Source organism: Ambystoma mexicanum, chromosome 4q (assembly GCF_040938575.1).
Source record: "Ambystoma mexicanum isolate Mex_15411 chromosome 4q, UKY_AmexF1_1, whole genome shotgun sequence".
Lineage (NCBI taxonomy): Eukaryota > Metazoa > Chordata > Amphibia > Caudata > Ambystomatidae > Ambystoma > Ambystoma mexicanum.
The window spans coordinates 872,608,281-872,624,812 of record NC_090928.1 but is presented as its reverse complement, the minus strand read 5'-3'; the positions used below and the strand labels follow the sequence as shown (position 1 = coordinate 872,624,812).

At 40.7% G+C, this 16,532-nt stretch overlaps 1 protein-coding gene across 1 annotated transcript in view; it reads right to left on the bottom strand.

Annotated features, from left to right (window-relative positions):
• SRBD1 (S1 RNA binding domain 1) overlaps window positions 1-16,532 on the bottom strand; it is a 1,352,005-nt gene that overhangs the window by 1,235,762 nt on the left and 99,711 nt on the right. Inside the window, exon 2 of the mRNA XM_069608446.1 lies at window positions 14,784-14,854. Within this exon, the coding sequence (XP_069464547.1) occupies window positions 14,784-14,854 (71 nt within the window). The remainder of the gene's footprint in view (window positions 1-14,783; window positions 14,855-16,532) is intronic.

Sequence of the window (16,532 nt, the reverse complement as noted above, 5' to 3'; positions counted from 1 at the left end):
CTATCCCTTTTCTTACCAGATAATGCATATTTTTGTTGCATGAGTTTTAATTTCAGTTCAAGATTGTTTATCTGTTTCTCCCCCTCTTTTCTCTTTCTTGAAGTCCAGTTAATCAATTCTCCCCGAATGGTAGCTTTGAAAGCATCCCATACCATCATATCATCTGCAGAATTCAAATTCTCCCCAAAGAAGGTGTCAATAAGAACATTCAGCTCTTCACACACCTTCTCATCCTTTAGAATGAATGTCTTTAGTCTCCATTTATCTCTGTTCAAGGAACCCATTTTCCTATCAATATTCAAGTTTACCAAAGCATGGTCTGAAAGACACCTCTCACCTATATCAACATCCATAATATCATCAATCAACGTGTCAGTCACCAACAAACAATCCAATCTTGAGTAAGAACCGTGAACTGGAGAATAGAACGTGAATTCCTTATCCTTGGGATGTAATAGTCTCCAACTATCCACTAAATCAAACGTATCTAAAAACATTTTTAAAACACCACTCGATTTTGAACCTGAAAATCCACATTTTGATAATCTATCCAAAGAAGCACCCAAAACACAATTAAAATCACCACCTAAAACAATCTTGTCACCCTTCATGGTTTTAAACAATATGTTAACGTGTTAAAAAAACCAATACCATTTGTACAAGGGCTATATATAGATCCCAATGTCAAAAGCTTTCCTTCCTATAAGACATCAACAAAATAAATTGTCCCTCATCATCCATAACAACATTCTCAACTTTCATGCCTAGGGTTTTCCGAAATAGCAGACCCACTCCTCTTGATCTTCCTGTGTAACAATTTAACAGAACTTTAATATATTTTAAAGTGCCATAAAAAGTACTTGGTTGTTCTGTCAAATGAGTCTCCTGTAAGAAGATGACCTCTGCCTTTTCCCTTTTCAATTTGAGCATTATAGACTTCCCCTTCTTTGGACAATTCATTCCTTTAACATTCCACGTGACAAAATGTAGTGACCCCATCATCTACAAATTAATGATCAATCAGAACATCCATTTCCTACATACAGTGTTGAATCCTAAAATCAATACTGCTCCCATGACCAAGAGTAAAGTGAAGCAAAAAAATTATATATATAATCGTTAAGCAATGAAGGAAAAAAAACCTGCACTCCAAGCGTGAGGTATAATGAAACCCAGTAGAAAAATGACGACCTCAGAAGATCGAGTTTAATATGTGGTAAAAAAGAAAAGGCACAACACACACAGCAAACAAGGCAGGACGCCAGGGCAGTGTCCTGAACGAAGCGTTTCGCGCTTCCGAGCGCTTGATAAGTAACCCCTTACCCCAAAAATACACAAAACATACAAACACAGCACAAAACACAGACAACTCCAAATCATCTTGAATATTGTCCAAGTCGAGGACAAATCAATGAAAGTAAGCATATAACCTATTGCTACTAAACTACAACCCTCAGAACCTATGCCCAACCCATTTATAATCACAATATTTCTCCCTTTAACAACAATCTACATAATTCCCATGTACCTCCCACTCAATATTTCAAAAACCATGACATTGAATCTAAACATATCACATTTCTTAACCCAGTGAATTAGTTATGCACATACCCACCCCGCTGGTAACAAACATTAGTCAAATCAAACAATTACCTATTTTTAAATCAAAATTCAACATTGAATAAGTATGCGATATGCATAAAATGTAACCCCCTCTAATATCAAAACAACATCACTTTAATCCTATAACTCTATTTGATTATTCCATCACAGATCAATAACAACTGAACCATTGACCAGTATGAGGAATGATCAAATAATTTTAGCTTATACTAGCAATTGGAGACCTACACTAGAGACCTCCAACCTTCATATCACTATATTACCAAGATAACAAATAATAAAATGAATAATATTAAAACTAAATAACATCTCAAACATTAGGTAAGATCCTCCAGTTCGTTATCAATATTCTAACATTCATCTGGAATGATAAATTCAACTATCGTAAATAAATAACTACATTTCGGTAATATAATTTCTAAAAACATCAAGATGCACATATTTCCAATATAGTATTATGAAGTTGTCAATCAGGAAAAGCGTTAACCGCAACAAATTTCAAAGATATATTGGCACCAGTCCTAATGAAGTTGAAATCCATATTTTAACTAATATCACAACAAGCATCCATCAGAGACAAAGCAAAAACGTTTCTCGAATCCATTGCAACGTTTCCATGCAATCATTGAAGCAAGAATATAATCCACCTGTCCCATCACCATGTAATAATCCACCAAATTTGCAACAGTCCCTCAATGTACACCAAGAATGGTTTTACTGCTCAAGGCTGAAAACAAGGCACACAGTGCCAGTCATGTAGACAGATTATGGCACCAGCGATCATATACAGTGAATGGGGTCGGTGGCAGTGAGACATCAGATGGGGACAACTCTTGATGGTTGGATGATCCTCTACAGTGCGCACTTCAACATATTGCCCTCATTGTACTGCATTATTGCATGGAAATAACTGAATGCGGAATGGAAGTAAAAAGCCATTAGCCGCTGTGGATTTGCTGAATTGAGGGAAGCAAGCTTATTGTGTATGCAAGTTGATCCTGGACATGATGTGTGAAGATGACAAAGGGGAAACATGGTCCACATTAAAATCCACTACAGAGACGAACTGCACCTGCTGTTCAGGCCTTCTCACTACACAAATGTGTAGACCCATTTCTGATTATTTTAACAAATGGCATGGTAGCTTTGTCTGGCATTGCACTAGAGCAAAGGACACCTGGCAACATTCATCGCAACACAAGGACTAATTACAGATGACCTATCTGTGTTTACAGTTTACGGCACTCCCTTGCTGATTTACCCTGATTTGTCCGTTATTTCATAGTTTTATTTTGTAATTACAGATTTAACTAGTAAAATTATAAATAAAAATATATTTTAAAACATTTTAAACAGTGAAGTAGATGAACTGGTCTTTCTGAGACTCATGCAGATTAATTTAGTTTCTAACAAAGGAGTTACTGTGTGATGTGACATGAGCTTCGAAGATGGTAAATGGCATCAAATCAAACTCATTCCATCTGATCTGGCAATGCACTAGTCCATCCCTTTCTTCACCTTTTCTATGCTTACCCAATCCAACACCTTGGGATATTTGCTAGGATCTCAATAGTCCTAAAGAGAATCTCATTCTACAGAAATTGTCATTGATTTTTTTTGTATAGAGAACATTTCTTATTGTGACAAATCGCAGGAATTCTGCAATACCCTCCCTAAGGGTAGAGGCAAGCGGCAGCTCACTGGGAGGGACGCCCCCTGCGGGGACAAGTACTCCTGTTCCTGTGAGGAACTCCCTAAAGATCCTCTTAATATTACATCTTCATCCATACCCAACAAGGACTTGTACAAAGAAAGAACAAGTATGTGTTACTGTAAACCAGAGAATATGAATATCTCTTTAAATGAAGAGATTCTTTTAAATGAAACAAGTATGATGAATAAAAGAAACAAAATGTTCCAAGAGGCCGGAAGAGAGAGAGAAGCAGAGATACGGTGGGGAAGATCCATGGCTACGTAACCTCAGACGGGGGAGGAGTCTGGGAAGTCTGAGAGTGAGCTAAGACTCTGGGTAAGGCTCTTGTAACCAGGACTCATGTCTGGCAGAGAGTCTCCCAGGACTCCCCTTGTAATTGGGAAATCGGAGAAACCTGCTAAATCTAAATCGTGTGCCGAGCCAAAAATCGGAACGGCGTCCCGTCAGCTGTAGAGAGAAAGAAGCTGCCAAGGTTGGGCGAAAGAGAGAGAAAAAGAAATCGAACGACCAAAGGAGAGAGTCCAAGCCAAAACAAAATGAAATCCCTGTGACGTTAAACTAGAGAGCATCAGGTAACTGGGAAAAAGGGAGACTCAGGTGGGTGAATGAGAATCGTTATAATACTCATGCTAGTCACAGTCAAGATAACCAAAATATAACCTGGAGAATAAGAGGAGTAAAAGGGAATCATTATCAGAGTACCCATACCCGTCACAGTCCAAATAACTAGAATAATGAGAATATAACAGTGAGAACAAGACACTTTTATGACACTTTCCTACTCTCAGTCAAGGCATGGGTAGCATAACCCTGGAAGTCAGAGCTGGATGATAATAGCTTATAACCATATATGTTGCAGTCAAAATGAAGAAAATATCATTAATAAAGAGAAAGAAATTGTAAGAGAAAATCCTGAAGATAAGGCCAAAAGACTATACAAATCTGGAGATGCATACAAAACAAAGACCAAGGGTCAGGAACTAAATAAGAGAGAAATACACCTCAAAAGATAACCCAATCCTGGGAAAACAGAAGAGTAACCTTTGGAAAGAGACTTAAAGAGAAAAGCAACTAACTGGCAAGGGAAAACTAATCAGTAAAGAAACAAGGAAACCCCATGTTGGGAGGAAACAATAAAATAAAGTACGAAGAGAACTGTACAAACTGATTAAAACAGTCACAAGAGACTATCTGAACATCAGTTATTGAATAGCAAATTTTGGGACGCTAGCATCAAGGAGAAGGGAGATATTCTCCTGCCTTTAGTTGTAAAGATAGTGGTAGGGTCAGTTAGGATTAGTTTGGACAGTGGACAGATTCCTTTAAGACATGCACTGATGACTGACGAGCACCTTAGCTGGTTTGTTAGGCAGGGAGTACCCCATAGAAAAAGGGAAAAATGGGCATCATCATTGTCTTTAATAAATACACATGTAAGAATGTCTTACAAGAGTCTGTGTCCTTCTTCTGACCCACCACATAATGCATCAACCTTATCCGACTGTCATTCTAAAAATATTAAGATAGTGTTTGTTTGTTAAGCTATGGGGATTAATGCCATGGTCTGCTGCATTTGCATGGTCTCTAAGCACTTGGTGGATCTGAAAGAAGGGATGGGGTGGGTAGAGTTAGTGAGGAGAGATGAGTGTTTTTGCACTGTTCATTTTTTTAAAGGAATGAAAACTCAATGGGAAAGACCCAACCACTATATTCAAAAGATCAGAAGATTAACATAGCGACACCCGTCCAGTGAGGAACTGCCATCTGGCTGGAGTGTAGAAGCCCTGTCTTGTTTGACTTTCATTCAATATAAAGTGTTGCGGGTAATTACATCTCAGAAAGTGTGGTCTGCTAACCAGACCCCCATTTTTCCATCAAACTTCATGCCAAAAGCATAGTGTACATTGTGCTCTGCAGCATCTGTATCCTGATCTTCAGCATCTTCTCCCAGTGGCACAGAGCAGGTTCAGAGGTCACAGGTGCCCAGTTTGACAGCTGCCGTGACAGCAAAGTCACAGCAGTGCAGGGGCTGCAATAAAATCTGAATACCTGTTCCAAAACCATGATATTTATGATAACCCGCCAACCTGGTGTCAGAGTAATTTGAAAATAACTGCCATACCTAGGTTTTGGTATGGTGGCTGTTCACATAATTATTAAAGGCCACATCTGATTTGTTTCATACACATGTCAACACTGTGAGCCCAGACCAGCTGTGGAAGGGATGTGTGTAGTCTAGTCAGATAGTGAACAGGGCAATAGATTGAAAGACTAAGACTCTCTCTGATCCTTTGTGAATTGGGGTAATAACTCTTCCGCACAGGCTGCTGACCCTATGTTACCTTAACTGGCATTGAACCCCTTAAAGCAGGCTTGCTTTTGCCCAATCATCTTTGGACTTTAGCATTGAGTTCAAGGAGTACTCCAAGGTAGAGGTAGGCTTTGCTCCCTACTGACTTTTAAAGCTGCGGTTTTATGTCTAAGTTTTCCGGGCTCCTCCAGCCCGGAAAACTTAGAAAAAAAAACGCAGCTAATGCTTATTTAAAAAAAAAAAAAAAATAGCACTTACCGAGATTCAGCTGCAGCTTTCCTGCTCTGGTCTCCGGTCCCCGTCCTCCGCCTACAGCACTAATGAAGGGAAAGCCACCCAGCGGTAGCTTTTGTTTACTACAGCTGGCTGGCTTTTCCTTCATTAGTGCCGCAAAAGCAAAAGCCAGCACAGGAGGGCCTCCATTTCACAAAATGGATGCGCCCATGTGCTTGCTTTTGCGAATTTTGAGCTTGAATAGCTCAAAACTTTACATAGGAAGTTTTAAAACAGAGAATGAAAGTTTTTTTATGTTGCCCATCTATTTTTTAAATAAAAAATTTTACTAACCATCCCTTTAATCAATGTCTCATTCAGAACAGGTTCTGTACCTAACAGTCTCAAAGAAGCTTGGGTACGCCCCAACCTTGTTCAACCTTTAAAAAAGAAACAAAAACGCAACACAATACATATACAACCAACACATATGTCACTCTCATGTTACTCCATCTCATAAAAGGTCTCCTCTTCTCTAGTCCGTCCTCGTCGACAATCAACGCTGTCGAGAAATGTCAACTAGACTTCCTTACATTTCATGCCATACCTGGTTATGACTCTACTTCTAGCCAGGTTTATAGAATTTGTAGAAAGTTAACTAGGGCAAATAGAGCTGCTCTGTTAGATCCTTCGCAGAGAACTTGCCACCACTCATCAGCGCTCTTTAAACAATGGAGGTTAATCACAGGGGCAACGCAACGGCCCCTTTGCTGGTCCAGAGACTGGCAAGACATGATCAAATGTTTCAGGGTTTCCTTGGCTTCATTGCAGAATCGACAGTTAAAGTTAAAGGTAGCTTGTTTTGACCTTAGTCCGATCCGATCTCTCGTCAGGAAGACATTTAGTCTAAAGCGCATATACAGCGTTCTTGCGTGCTGATTCGGGAGGCACATTAAATAGTTTGCACTATGGTCATATGCTTTTGCCTCACCAGGTACTTCAACCATTGAAGACGCACGCGTTCTTTGATCACAGGTTAGGATCCAGTCCAGTTTCCACAACTTTTTTTTTTTGCAGCCTCTGGATTGTCAAGTAAAAGAGCACGTGTGATGTTATAGTCTTCAAGTAAGTCTTGCGAAATCCGGTTCCATTTTGCAAAAATGGTGTTTGCTTTTTCCCATACTGGCTTGTGCAAAATACCAAATTGGAGGGCCAGTTGCGTCATTATCGTTTTGCGATATAGACTTAGGAGATTCCATGCAACCCTGGCATGCATCGAAATCGACCCCAGTTCATATCGTATACAAACAGTTGAAGTGCCCTTTGGCAGTTTCAGCACAAGAGACCAAAAGATGTTCTCTAATGTGTTCCAGAGTTCACAAGACGCCCCAAAGGCATTTTCTCCTCCATAGATCAGAATGGGCACCACTTTCTGTTTATAAAACATGATAATTGGCTTCAATGAGAATTTTCCATAGTTGTTGATGATTAAGGAAGCTTGTGATGCCAACCGACGACATTTGTGTTTAGCTACTTCAACCCAGGGAGCGTCGTTCCAGCTTGCACTGATTCGCATTCCCAAGTATGTCGAGTATTTGATAAGCTGAATCTTGTCTTTTGCAATGTACCAAGATGGTTTCTTGCCCCTACCGCAAGAACCTTGTAGATTTTCCAGTATCAGGATTTCGCTTTTTTGGGTGTTGATAGACAATCCGTTTGATGTTATGTATGCCTCTAGTAAAGACATTTTACGTTGCAGTCCAACTGGAGTCTGGTCAATCAATACAAGGTCGTCTGCATATACCAAATAGTCAATAGGTGTGGCTTGTATTTTTGGGGGAAACGTGTTTGCACCTAAAAATAACTCTTGTATATCAGATATGAACAAGTTAAAAATGGTAGCTGCCAAAGGACACCCTTGCTTTACGCCTTTATACTTATTTATTTTAGTAGACAGCGTGCCAGACATATCAAGCCGAATCCTGATGGAAGTTTCCGTGTGCAGTTCACGGATTGCACTAACGAGACTCGGTGGACAGTTCCTTTTTGTTAGTTTTTCCCACAACAACTCCCCGTTTATGCTGTCAAACGCTTGCGATAGATCTATCATCGCCAAATACAGCTTGGTGTTAAGTCTGAGGGTCTCCATCTTCAAGATGTTCAGTATTAGGAGATTTATGCCACAGCCCACACCCTTTACAAATCCTGCTTGCCTAGGGTCAATATGGTTAGAGTCTTTAGCCCATTTCAAGAGTTTTCTTTGGAGTGATGTGGCATATACTTTCCCCAGGACATCGAGGTGCGCTATGGATCTATAATTTTTTGGGTTCGTACGGTCCCCTTTCTTAAATATTGGGACCACAACTGCACTCTTCCAAGAACTGGGTGTAGCAAGAGCCAAGACAATCCGATTGAATAAAGTTCCATAACTTCTGCTTCAGAATGATGCTGAAACCCTACATTGAGGTCTTCATGGTGAAATGTAGAGCAGGAAAGTTAAAAGGTGAAATCTGGATTCCTCAAAGTGCCCCATGAAACTGGGTGCACCATTTCTTGAACTAAGAGGAGTACTGGACCTGCAGGAATGTGAAGGGAAGCATACTGACAGTGAAAAAGGGGCAGGCGGGGTAGGAAGATGGAATGGGATCCAGTAATCACATCTGGTTATAAATCTAAATATTTTGAATTACTGGCTCGAAACCTAAAAGAACAAAATCAATTTAGGGATAAAACACTTACACAAAATGAATGTGTCTACATCGGGCAGAGCCAATTAACTGAAAAAGAACATCCTTGCTAAAGTACTCTACAGTGCTGCACACAGCGGTTACCATTTGGCTCGTTTGATGAATCAGAGGTGATCGTCCCAAGGGCCTTGGCCTGGGATGCTTCTTATGTGACCAGGGAAAGGCAGCCGCTACCTGGTCTTGACCCTGGGGCTGGGGTTCTGCAGGGGGATCACAAGGGAGGGGACTCAGGTCAGGAGGACTGTGGGAACTCTCTAACCAACTTCCCTAATGATCCCACAGTCTTATTGGCTTATTATAAAATTGAAGACTTTAATGTTAAAATGAATACGAAATGAATAAGAACATTAGGGACTTCAAGTCACGGGGACTTCGTACTGAGATGAGGAAGAGGTCCTCAAGAGTTCCAGAACTACAGTGTGCAGTTTAGTGGTTACAATGACCCACACCTGAGCAGGACTTTAGAACATTTAAATCCACTTCCGGTGAGGCCATTAAGGAGAAGCAGTGGGAACAGCAGAGGCAGGAGTAGGAGACGGAGCCACAACTGTAGTGGAGGCTGCACGCTATGGCAAGGAAGTAGAAGAAGTTGGCGGCCTGTAGAATGCAGAGAACACGCTGCGGGAAGCGGTAAGAAGACTAGCTGTCCCAAGGGACAGTGGAGCTCCCCTGATCCTGCGTGTGACCCCGGTGTGTGGCGTTCACCAGAGTTCGAGCGGAGCAGAAAAAGCTCCAACTACAGGAGCCGTGAGCAACGGAAAGGTTACCGGAGCCGTCAGACTCCTGTGTGAACCTGAAAAAAGAAGAAACAGAAGCAGGTACAGTGGAGACGCACAGAAAGGCTGGTGAGTTGGCCTTTGTCAGGTAACCCTGGGGTGCTCCGAAACAGACCGCTGACTCCAGACTAAGCTTTTGAATACCCAACTATTGAATTGAAGAAAATTGGGTGCAACTCTTATATTAAGAGAGATCAAGTTGAGAACATTGTTGCCACCATTGTCAAAGCCAAAAGGGGGATAACATTTAACCATTTAACCAAAATGTAAAATAATGTTGCAACCACCCTTGCCAAAGCCAAAAGGGAAGAATATTCAAACAAAGTGAATGTGGTTTAAAAGGAAGATCACTTGTAAAAGAGGATCATAACCAACATTGCCTAAGCCTACGAAAGGCAATTAAAGAAAATGGAAAATGGCAGAACATAAGCCCCCCTTGTAACAATTATCAATGGGGAGAGAAAAATTATCTGCATTGCCTCGGGAAAATTAATCAGTGTGAGAGACACTGTCAATGTGTACTGTCTTTTCCCCAATGAGGATTGAAGTGTGGAAAGTTTGAAGCAAGCCTCACCACAAAGTACTGACAGTTGCGATAGGAGTAGTATTCTGGCAGGTGAGTATACCAGGAAAGGGACTATTAGTGGTTAGCAGGTTAGTGGACAAAAAAAGAAGATAACTGAAGTACGGTGGTAGACGTTTGTGGTGGAAAGAAAGTGGCATGTCCACTAATGTGTATTGCTGAACTGTGGTAAAACCATTCTGACAAAACGTTGTTGTTTATGAAGAAGATATGTAAAAGTGGTTGTTTGTTCAAGAGGAGAAATAATATTAAACACTGACTGGAAGTGTTAAGACAAAGGGCTGCATTACAAGTTTGCCGGTCTGGAAACAAGGGTGCTGTTAAGCTCACTGGCACCCTTGTTGCCGGACTGGCAAACTAGGAGTCTGCCTGCCGGGGGCCGCTGTGCCCAACAGGTCTGACCCTTCCGGGCGCAGTGCCCTTAATAGGCAGACTGTTCACGGAAGCGCCGGCACCGTTAGCAACGGTGCCAGCGCTTCCAAGTCCCTACTCCCCACTCCCATGGATTCTATGGGTATGGTGGCTTACATTTTACCAGCGCCTGACTTCCCGGGGCGCTGGATTCGTAATCTCCCGGTGGAACTGGGAAGTCAGGCGCCTGACTCGTAATGAGGCCCAAAGTCTTTCTGGTTTATCAAGCAAGAGCTTGTGGAAACTTTGACAATCATTTTGAAGAGTGATAAATCCTGTTTAACAATAAGACACTCCGAATGTCCAGTGAAGGACATATGGAATGAAAAGAACTTGGTCTTGTATTTGGAGTGCAACTTACCTATTGAAAACAACTTTCTTGATTTGATCTTTGGTTTGAAATATCCTGAATTAATCTTGGGGAAGGGAATCTGACCCTGGTTAGATGGATACATGTTAACAAAGTTTATGTTTGCATTTATCTGTTATTTTATTGGGTTTAAAAGTCCATATGATACCTGTATGATTCTGTTGTATGTATAAGTGTGAGGGACAGATAACTTTTGAATTTAGAGTGTTTTCCTTTAGTCTTAGTTTGACACATAGGGAAATCCTCGTTAGGTTAGGGAAAGCGAGGCATTTATCTCACACTTACTATTTAATAAAATGTTTCAAATAAGGTAGCAGACGCTCCTCTCCAGAAAGAACATGGCATGATAACCTGTTCGGAGATGAGAGTTTGCAGCACACGCTTTTTGCTCACTGTACCTTTCACAGATGGGAAATATCCATTTGCATATCAGTCTTAAATGGCTACTTGTGAGAAAACTCTCTACTTGTCCGTCTCGCATTTCTGACCCTTCATTATGATTATCCAGTTGTGTAAGAGGGCTATGCAGATTATGCTAAATCATAGGAGTATCCTGATATTTGGGGGAAAGCTAAACTGGTAGACTTAATAGGCATTGGTATGGGGTCATTGCACCAGCTGGAGCAGAGATTAACAGGCCAGATCATCATCTCTTCATTAAGTATGATCTGCTTATAGGTCAGGACAATCAAGGTTCCACTATCAATAGCATGAACCGTAGGAGGTAAAGGGTCCACCCCCCTCCCAAAACTCTGAGCAATTATGACAAACCTTTTACTTCATGACCAAAAAAGGTTTACTTCCCATTTGCATTTGCATCTTTTGCGTTTTGGGGCTCTAAGCGTCACTGTAACACCCCACAGTGCTCCATCTTGAGAACTAGAATTCCTAACAATCCTTCTGGAAGCAAGTCTTGGAAAGATGGCCTTGGAATGGTTATCCTTGACCAAAAAGCGGGAATAGGATAGTGTGCAAAATACACAAAATGATACTACATGGATCGATGAGGCAGGGACGGTGAAAGAAAGGTTCACAAATTTGACATAAATTCTAACGTTGTGATGAATTATTTAAACCCTGTTCCACCTCCCTCCCACCCACTCATAGCACGGCTTTTAATTTAGTGTGCACCCTTTCTCAAATTACAGAACTGTTTGTCATACCTGACCAAGCAGAACTCCTTACTCTTTGGATTCCACACAGCCACTCTCATACAGTGAAAACATCTTTCGCAACACGTTCCAGATTGTGCATGTATTGGCTTTAAACAAAAACTGCAGATTTCAAAAACATCAGTTAAATATTAATGTGGGAATACCAACAGCCTCGTGGCATGATGGACTCCCCAATGATAATAGTTTTCCCCATCTGGCAAGATGCAAACAGACAAAGTGCTTATTAACTACTTTAGCCGTAACTTTCACTCCCATCCAAGCCAGTACTAGTATTTTGTTTGTCATTATAAAGCATTTCGACTCCTAGGTATCCAAACCTTAAAAAACCTCAAGACCACTCTCCTGAACTAACACTGCTACTACGTCCACTCTTCCTAATATATATATTGTAATACATATGTAACATAAATATAATGTAATCTATGTACATATATTGAATCCATTATCTACATTCACTTGACAAATGTAATATTATTTTATACAAACTGCTCACGATATGCAACAAATGTCGACGTGATATTTTCTGTAACTAAGCATGTTTCTGTAACAAGTGCCACAATGTCTATGGGCTGTTGTGCGCTATATAAATACGAATAAAAAACAAAAAACAAAATAAAATATGATTATTTGGGGAAATAGTGAATATGGTATTTAGTTGGACGGCAATTATTTATGTCTTCAGAAGTTTTCTGACTTTTAGCATGTGTCTAAGGGTGATGGGCAAAATATTTCCCAATTTGTAAGGAGAGTGTTCTGCTAACCTCGGACCCCATAAATCCATGCTACCCATATATATCACTGATAAAATGTCTAATCATACATACAGAGTGGATATGGATGTTAGGCTTGCTCAATCGCGATGGAAGGTGTTTGTATTTATACAGAATTTTATGTATGGTCACGTGATCATTCTGGATTAATGGTTTAGCCAGTGCAATGTATTGACAATTAGCATAAACATACACAAAGACTGGGCTTTTTTGGGCTGCTCCGATTGTGGCATTTTGTGGCCTATGGAGCCGGGCGGGTTTTGAGAGGACCATGGGAAAAATAAATAAATAATTATCTTTTTATATTGCAGAAATAATGGCTCTGGCTATTGTATTCCTTTCTTGCATCTTTAGGAAAGGTTCATAATGCTCCTAATAATCTACTAATGGGACTGCTTTCAGTGACCTGGCTTTGTAAAGGTTTCCTGGTTGGGATAGACTCAAATAGAACTCCCAATGTTCTCTTTTGTTTTCCATTAGTATGGGGGGTTTGGGACAATCTTCCAGTCAAATGTGGTGTCCATGGATGTACATTTACTAATGATGTTCTTAAAACTCACTATGAGGATCTCTGTTTAGTCACTGTTGCAGCTGTGTCAATCAGTCTCCCTTCAGTAATTTTGATGCCATAGTACTTGCAAACGTTTTTCCTGTCTTGTGTTCTTTGCATCCCTCTAATTAAGCCTAGATCCCACAAGCAGGCGGCAGAGCAGTTTCACGTGAACCAGTGCTAATCCACATCCTTGGTGTCGGGGGGAAAATACATGTCAAATGTTATCAAGACCCTCCTTTTCAATTCCTCCTTCCCTCTCCCCCTACCCCTGCTAATGTCCCCCCACTGCCGCATTTTGACTGGCTGCCTGGTTCCTTCCGAGTCATACAGGGCACCAGGGCCTCCTCGTCCAGTCGATCCCCAGTTCTTCGTTCTCCCCTCTCCCCCCAACCCGCACTTGCCCTACCAGGCTCCCTCCCATGTACTGGCCTGGCCTGGCGGGGCCTACACCCCTTTTGAGCTCGATCCAACCCAGTCATCGCACTTAGCATGTGGACCCTCAATCCCTGCACTGACGTGCACTTCCCCCTCCTTCACTCTTCCCCTGAAACCCCCGCACTTGCGTATTCTCCACTCTTCCCTTCCCACCTCAGCATTAACGGACTCTGCTCTGACCGGTACCCCCCCTCGTCTCCACTCCCCCGCACTTCTAGTTACTGCTCGTGTACGATCCGAATGTCACAAGACTAGTAGGACCGTTTTTTCTTATTCTTCATCCCTGTCCGTCCGTTCCCCTCACCACCTCTTTTGCCTTGTGGCGCCTTGAAACACCATTTGCTGTATAGGCGCATTATAAATACGCAAATAAATAAATCAGATCTACATGCTTAGGATACAGAGCCTGCAAATCAAAAAGATGCAAATCATTTGTATGCAATGTTCGACTTATACATTCTTCAACACATGTTAAGAAGATATAGTAGCAGCAGTTAATCTAGGACCAAGCATTGCTGGGCATCCATCATCTGCTATGGTGAGATTACCCTACAAATCTAAAAGCGTGGTTCTGATACCTCTTCTTGGTCCGAAGTCGGACTGTCAGTCTCAAACAATGTTACTGGTTACACTATGCCTAGTGAGTGGGATGTGGACTGAAATAGGATGCCAGCAAATGGTTGAATGAGGTTACACCTGGGTCTGTGATGATAGTACTTTGCCATATATTATAGCTGTAGCTGACTATGAGATCTAAATTAACTACTACATCATAGCAGTAAATGTGCCTCTTCACGCCTTTGTCCAATCACTGCTAATCCATATTCTTAATTGTTGTGCCCCTCTACTCTAGTGCTCCCGTTCTCCTTCACCAGAGTTCCATCCACTGCACTCATTCTTCCAAAGGTCCTTCCCTCTGCATTTTCCCCTGTGCCCAACACAGAGAAGTTTTGCACTATACAAAAGCTAAATACTACTGGCTTTACACCTATGCTAATGTTTTTCAAAATATACTGTACTGTGACCTTTCCTTCTGACACAATACTAAGTCATTAAGATAAATGAAAAACAAGTGAATCTTATGTCATAATTGCAAACTTACATAACATATGATGGCTGTTCTTTTGCCTGATCAACAGGTCTGCGTGTTGTTCTTCTAGTTGGTTCCAATTCCTGAAAAAACGTAAGATTGGTTAGCTTTGCAAAACAACTATTTTTGTAACTTTATAACAAAAAGCATGAAAAAAACTAATTAGCGTAACATACTTAGACATCCATGGCTTGGGATAGACCCAAAGAAAATCCTTATATTGCAAAGGTAATGATCGAGTTGGAGAACAAGTAGGCAGAGGAACTGGTAAAATAAAGTGGCAGTCCTTATCACTTACAAACTAAAAAGAAAACCACAAATCCGAATGGATCAAACTCCCTTTAAACCAAAAATTGCAAATGAAGAAAGAGAAACAGGGAGTGAGGAAAAAGGGTTAGGTATTTGGGACACGGGGATAAAGTGCAAGCCCAAGGCCGTTATCTAGGGTACCCCCTTAAAAGCAAATTGGGGAGTATATATTAAAACAATGTTGGTAAAGTAAAATCGTGAAGCGAGAACAAAACACACAGATCTGTCCTATCTGCTCTCAATTTCTATGCATTACAATAAAGGTTTTGACCTAACGAGAGTATGTTGTACTCTGCTGAGAGCACAGGTTTTTATTTCAACCCAAAATGGACAACATCAGTGGTGCAGTGAAAAATAACAGAACATTAATATTACTGGTGGTGTTCGAATACTATAAACAATAAAATGTATAGGATTAATTGGGTTTTTGAGTTTACTAAACACAGAGTGAAAAATACACAAGTCAAGTAAAAATGCATTTTAGGTTTTAACAAACCATATGAATAGAATAAAAATGTACTACAGTAGATATTTTACAAATCATGGAAAATAATTGTTTGAATTCCTCTCCTTTATTACATTTTTATAACAGTAGCAGGGATCGAAATTAAGACTGGATAAGGAGGCGCTAAAAGCAGCTCCTGGGTATCCATCATTAAACAAGGGCCAGGAGCCACCATGGCAGGACAAGAATCTAGTACATATCATTCAGCAAATCTAACTTTAACATAACATGTAAAAACTAATTGGAAACTGGTTACCCCACCCTTCACACCTAACACCTCCATGTGAACACACCAATGACCTCCATTTGGCTTAATTAGTAAGTCAACATCAACATGGAGTGGCCGTCAAATATATTGAAAAACGATTTATTTCATGTAATTATATAGAAAGAGAAATACAACACGACAGTCAAACAAAATACAAATTACACAAAATGCTCATCAATGTGACGGGGGGTTAGCAGTAGGTGACTCATCATTTTTGCAACATCTGGCTGATATGATCAACACCCAGATATTCGGGTATGTGATTGTTGTGATCAGAACTCGAAATATATACTGATCAATATCAAACTGGCTATCCACTTGCAAAAGTTCTTAAAACTAGGAGCACCAAAGACTTAAAACAAAGTCTTGTGATAGTTGATATGCGTTTAGGCACTTGGGGCGCAATTAACTGTCTCCCTTGCGTTCACGTCACTTGTTAGTAGGGCCTCATCAGGACGTTGACTTAAGTTGCAGTGATAAACCCCAATTTAGCGTTCTAGAACAATAAAAACAAGAAAGAATTCTCACTCTTGATCATGACCGCTATCATCATATTAGCTTGTGTGATAAAAGGTTAAAAGCACGTGCTCACCAGAATTATTATTACAGGACGTGCAGGGATATGCTTTTTTGTTTTTTTAACTCTTTATTGTTTTACAACAATTAACCAACACAACAA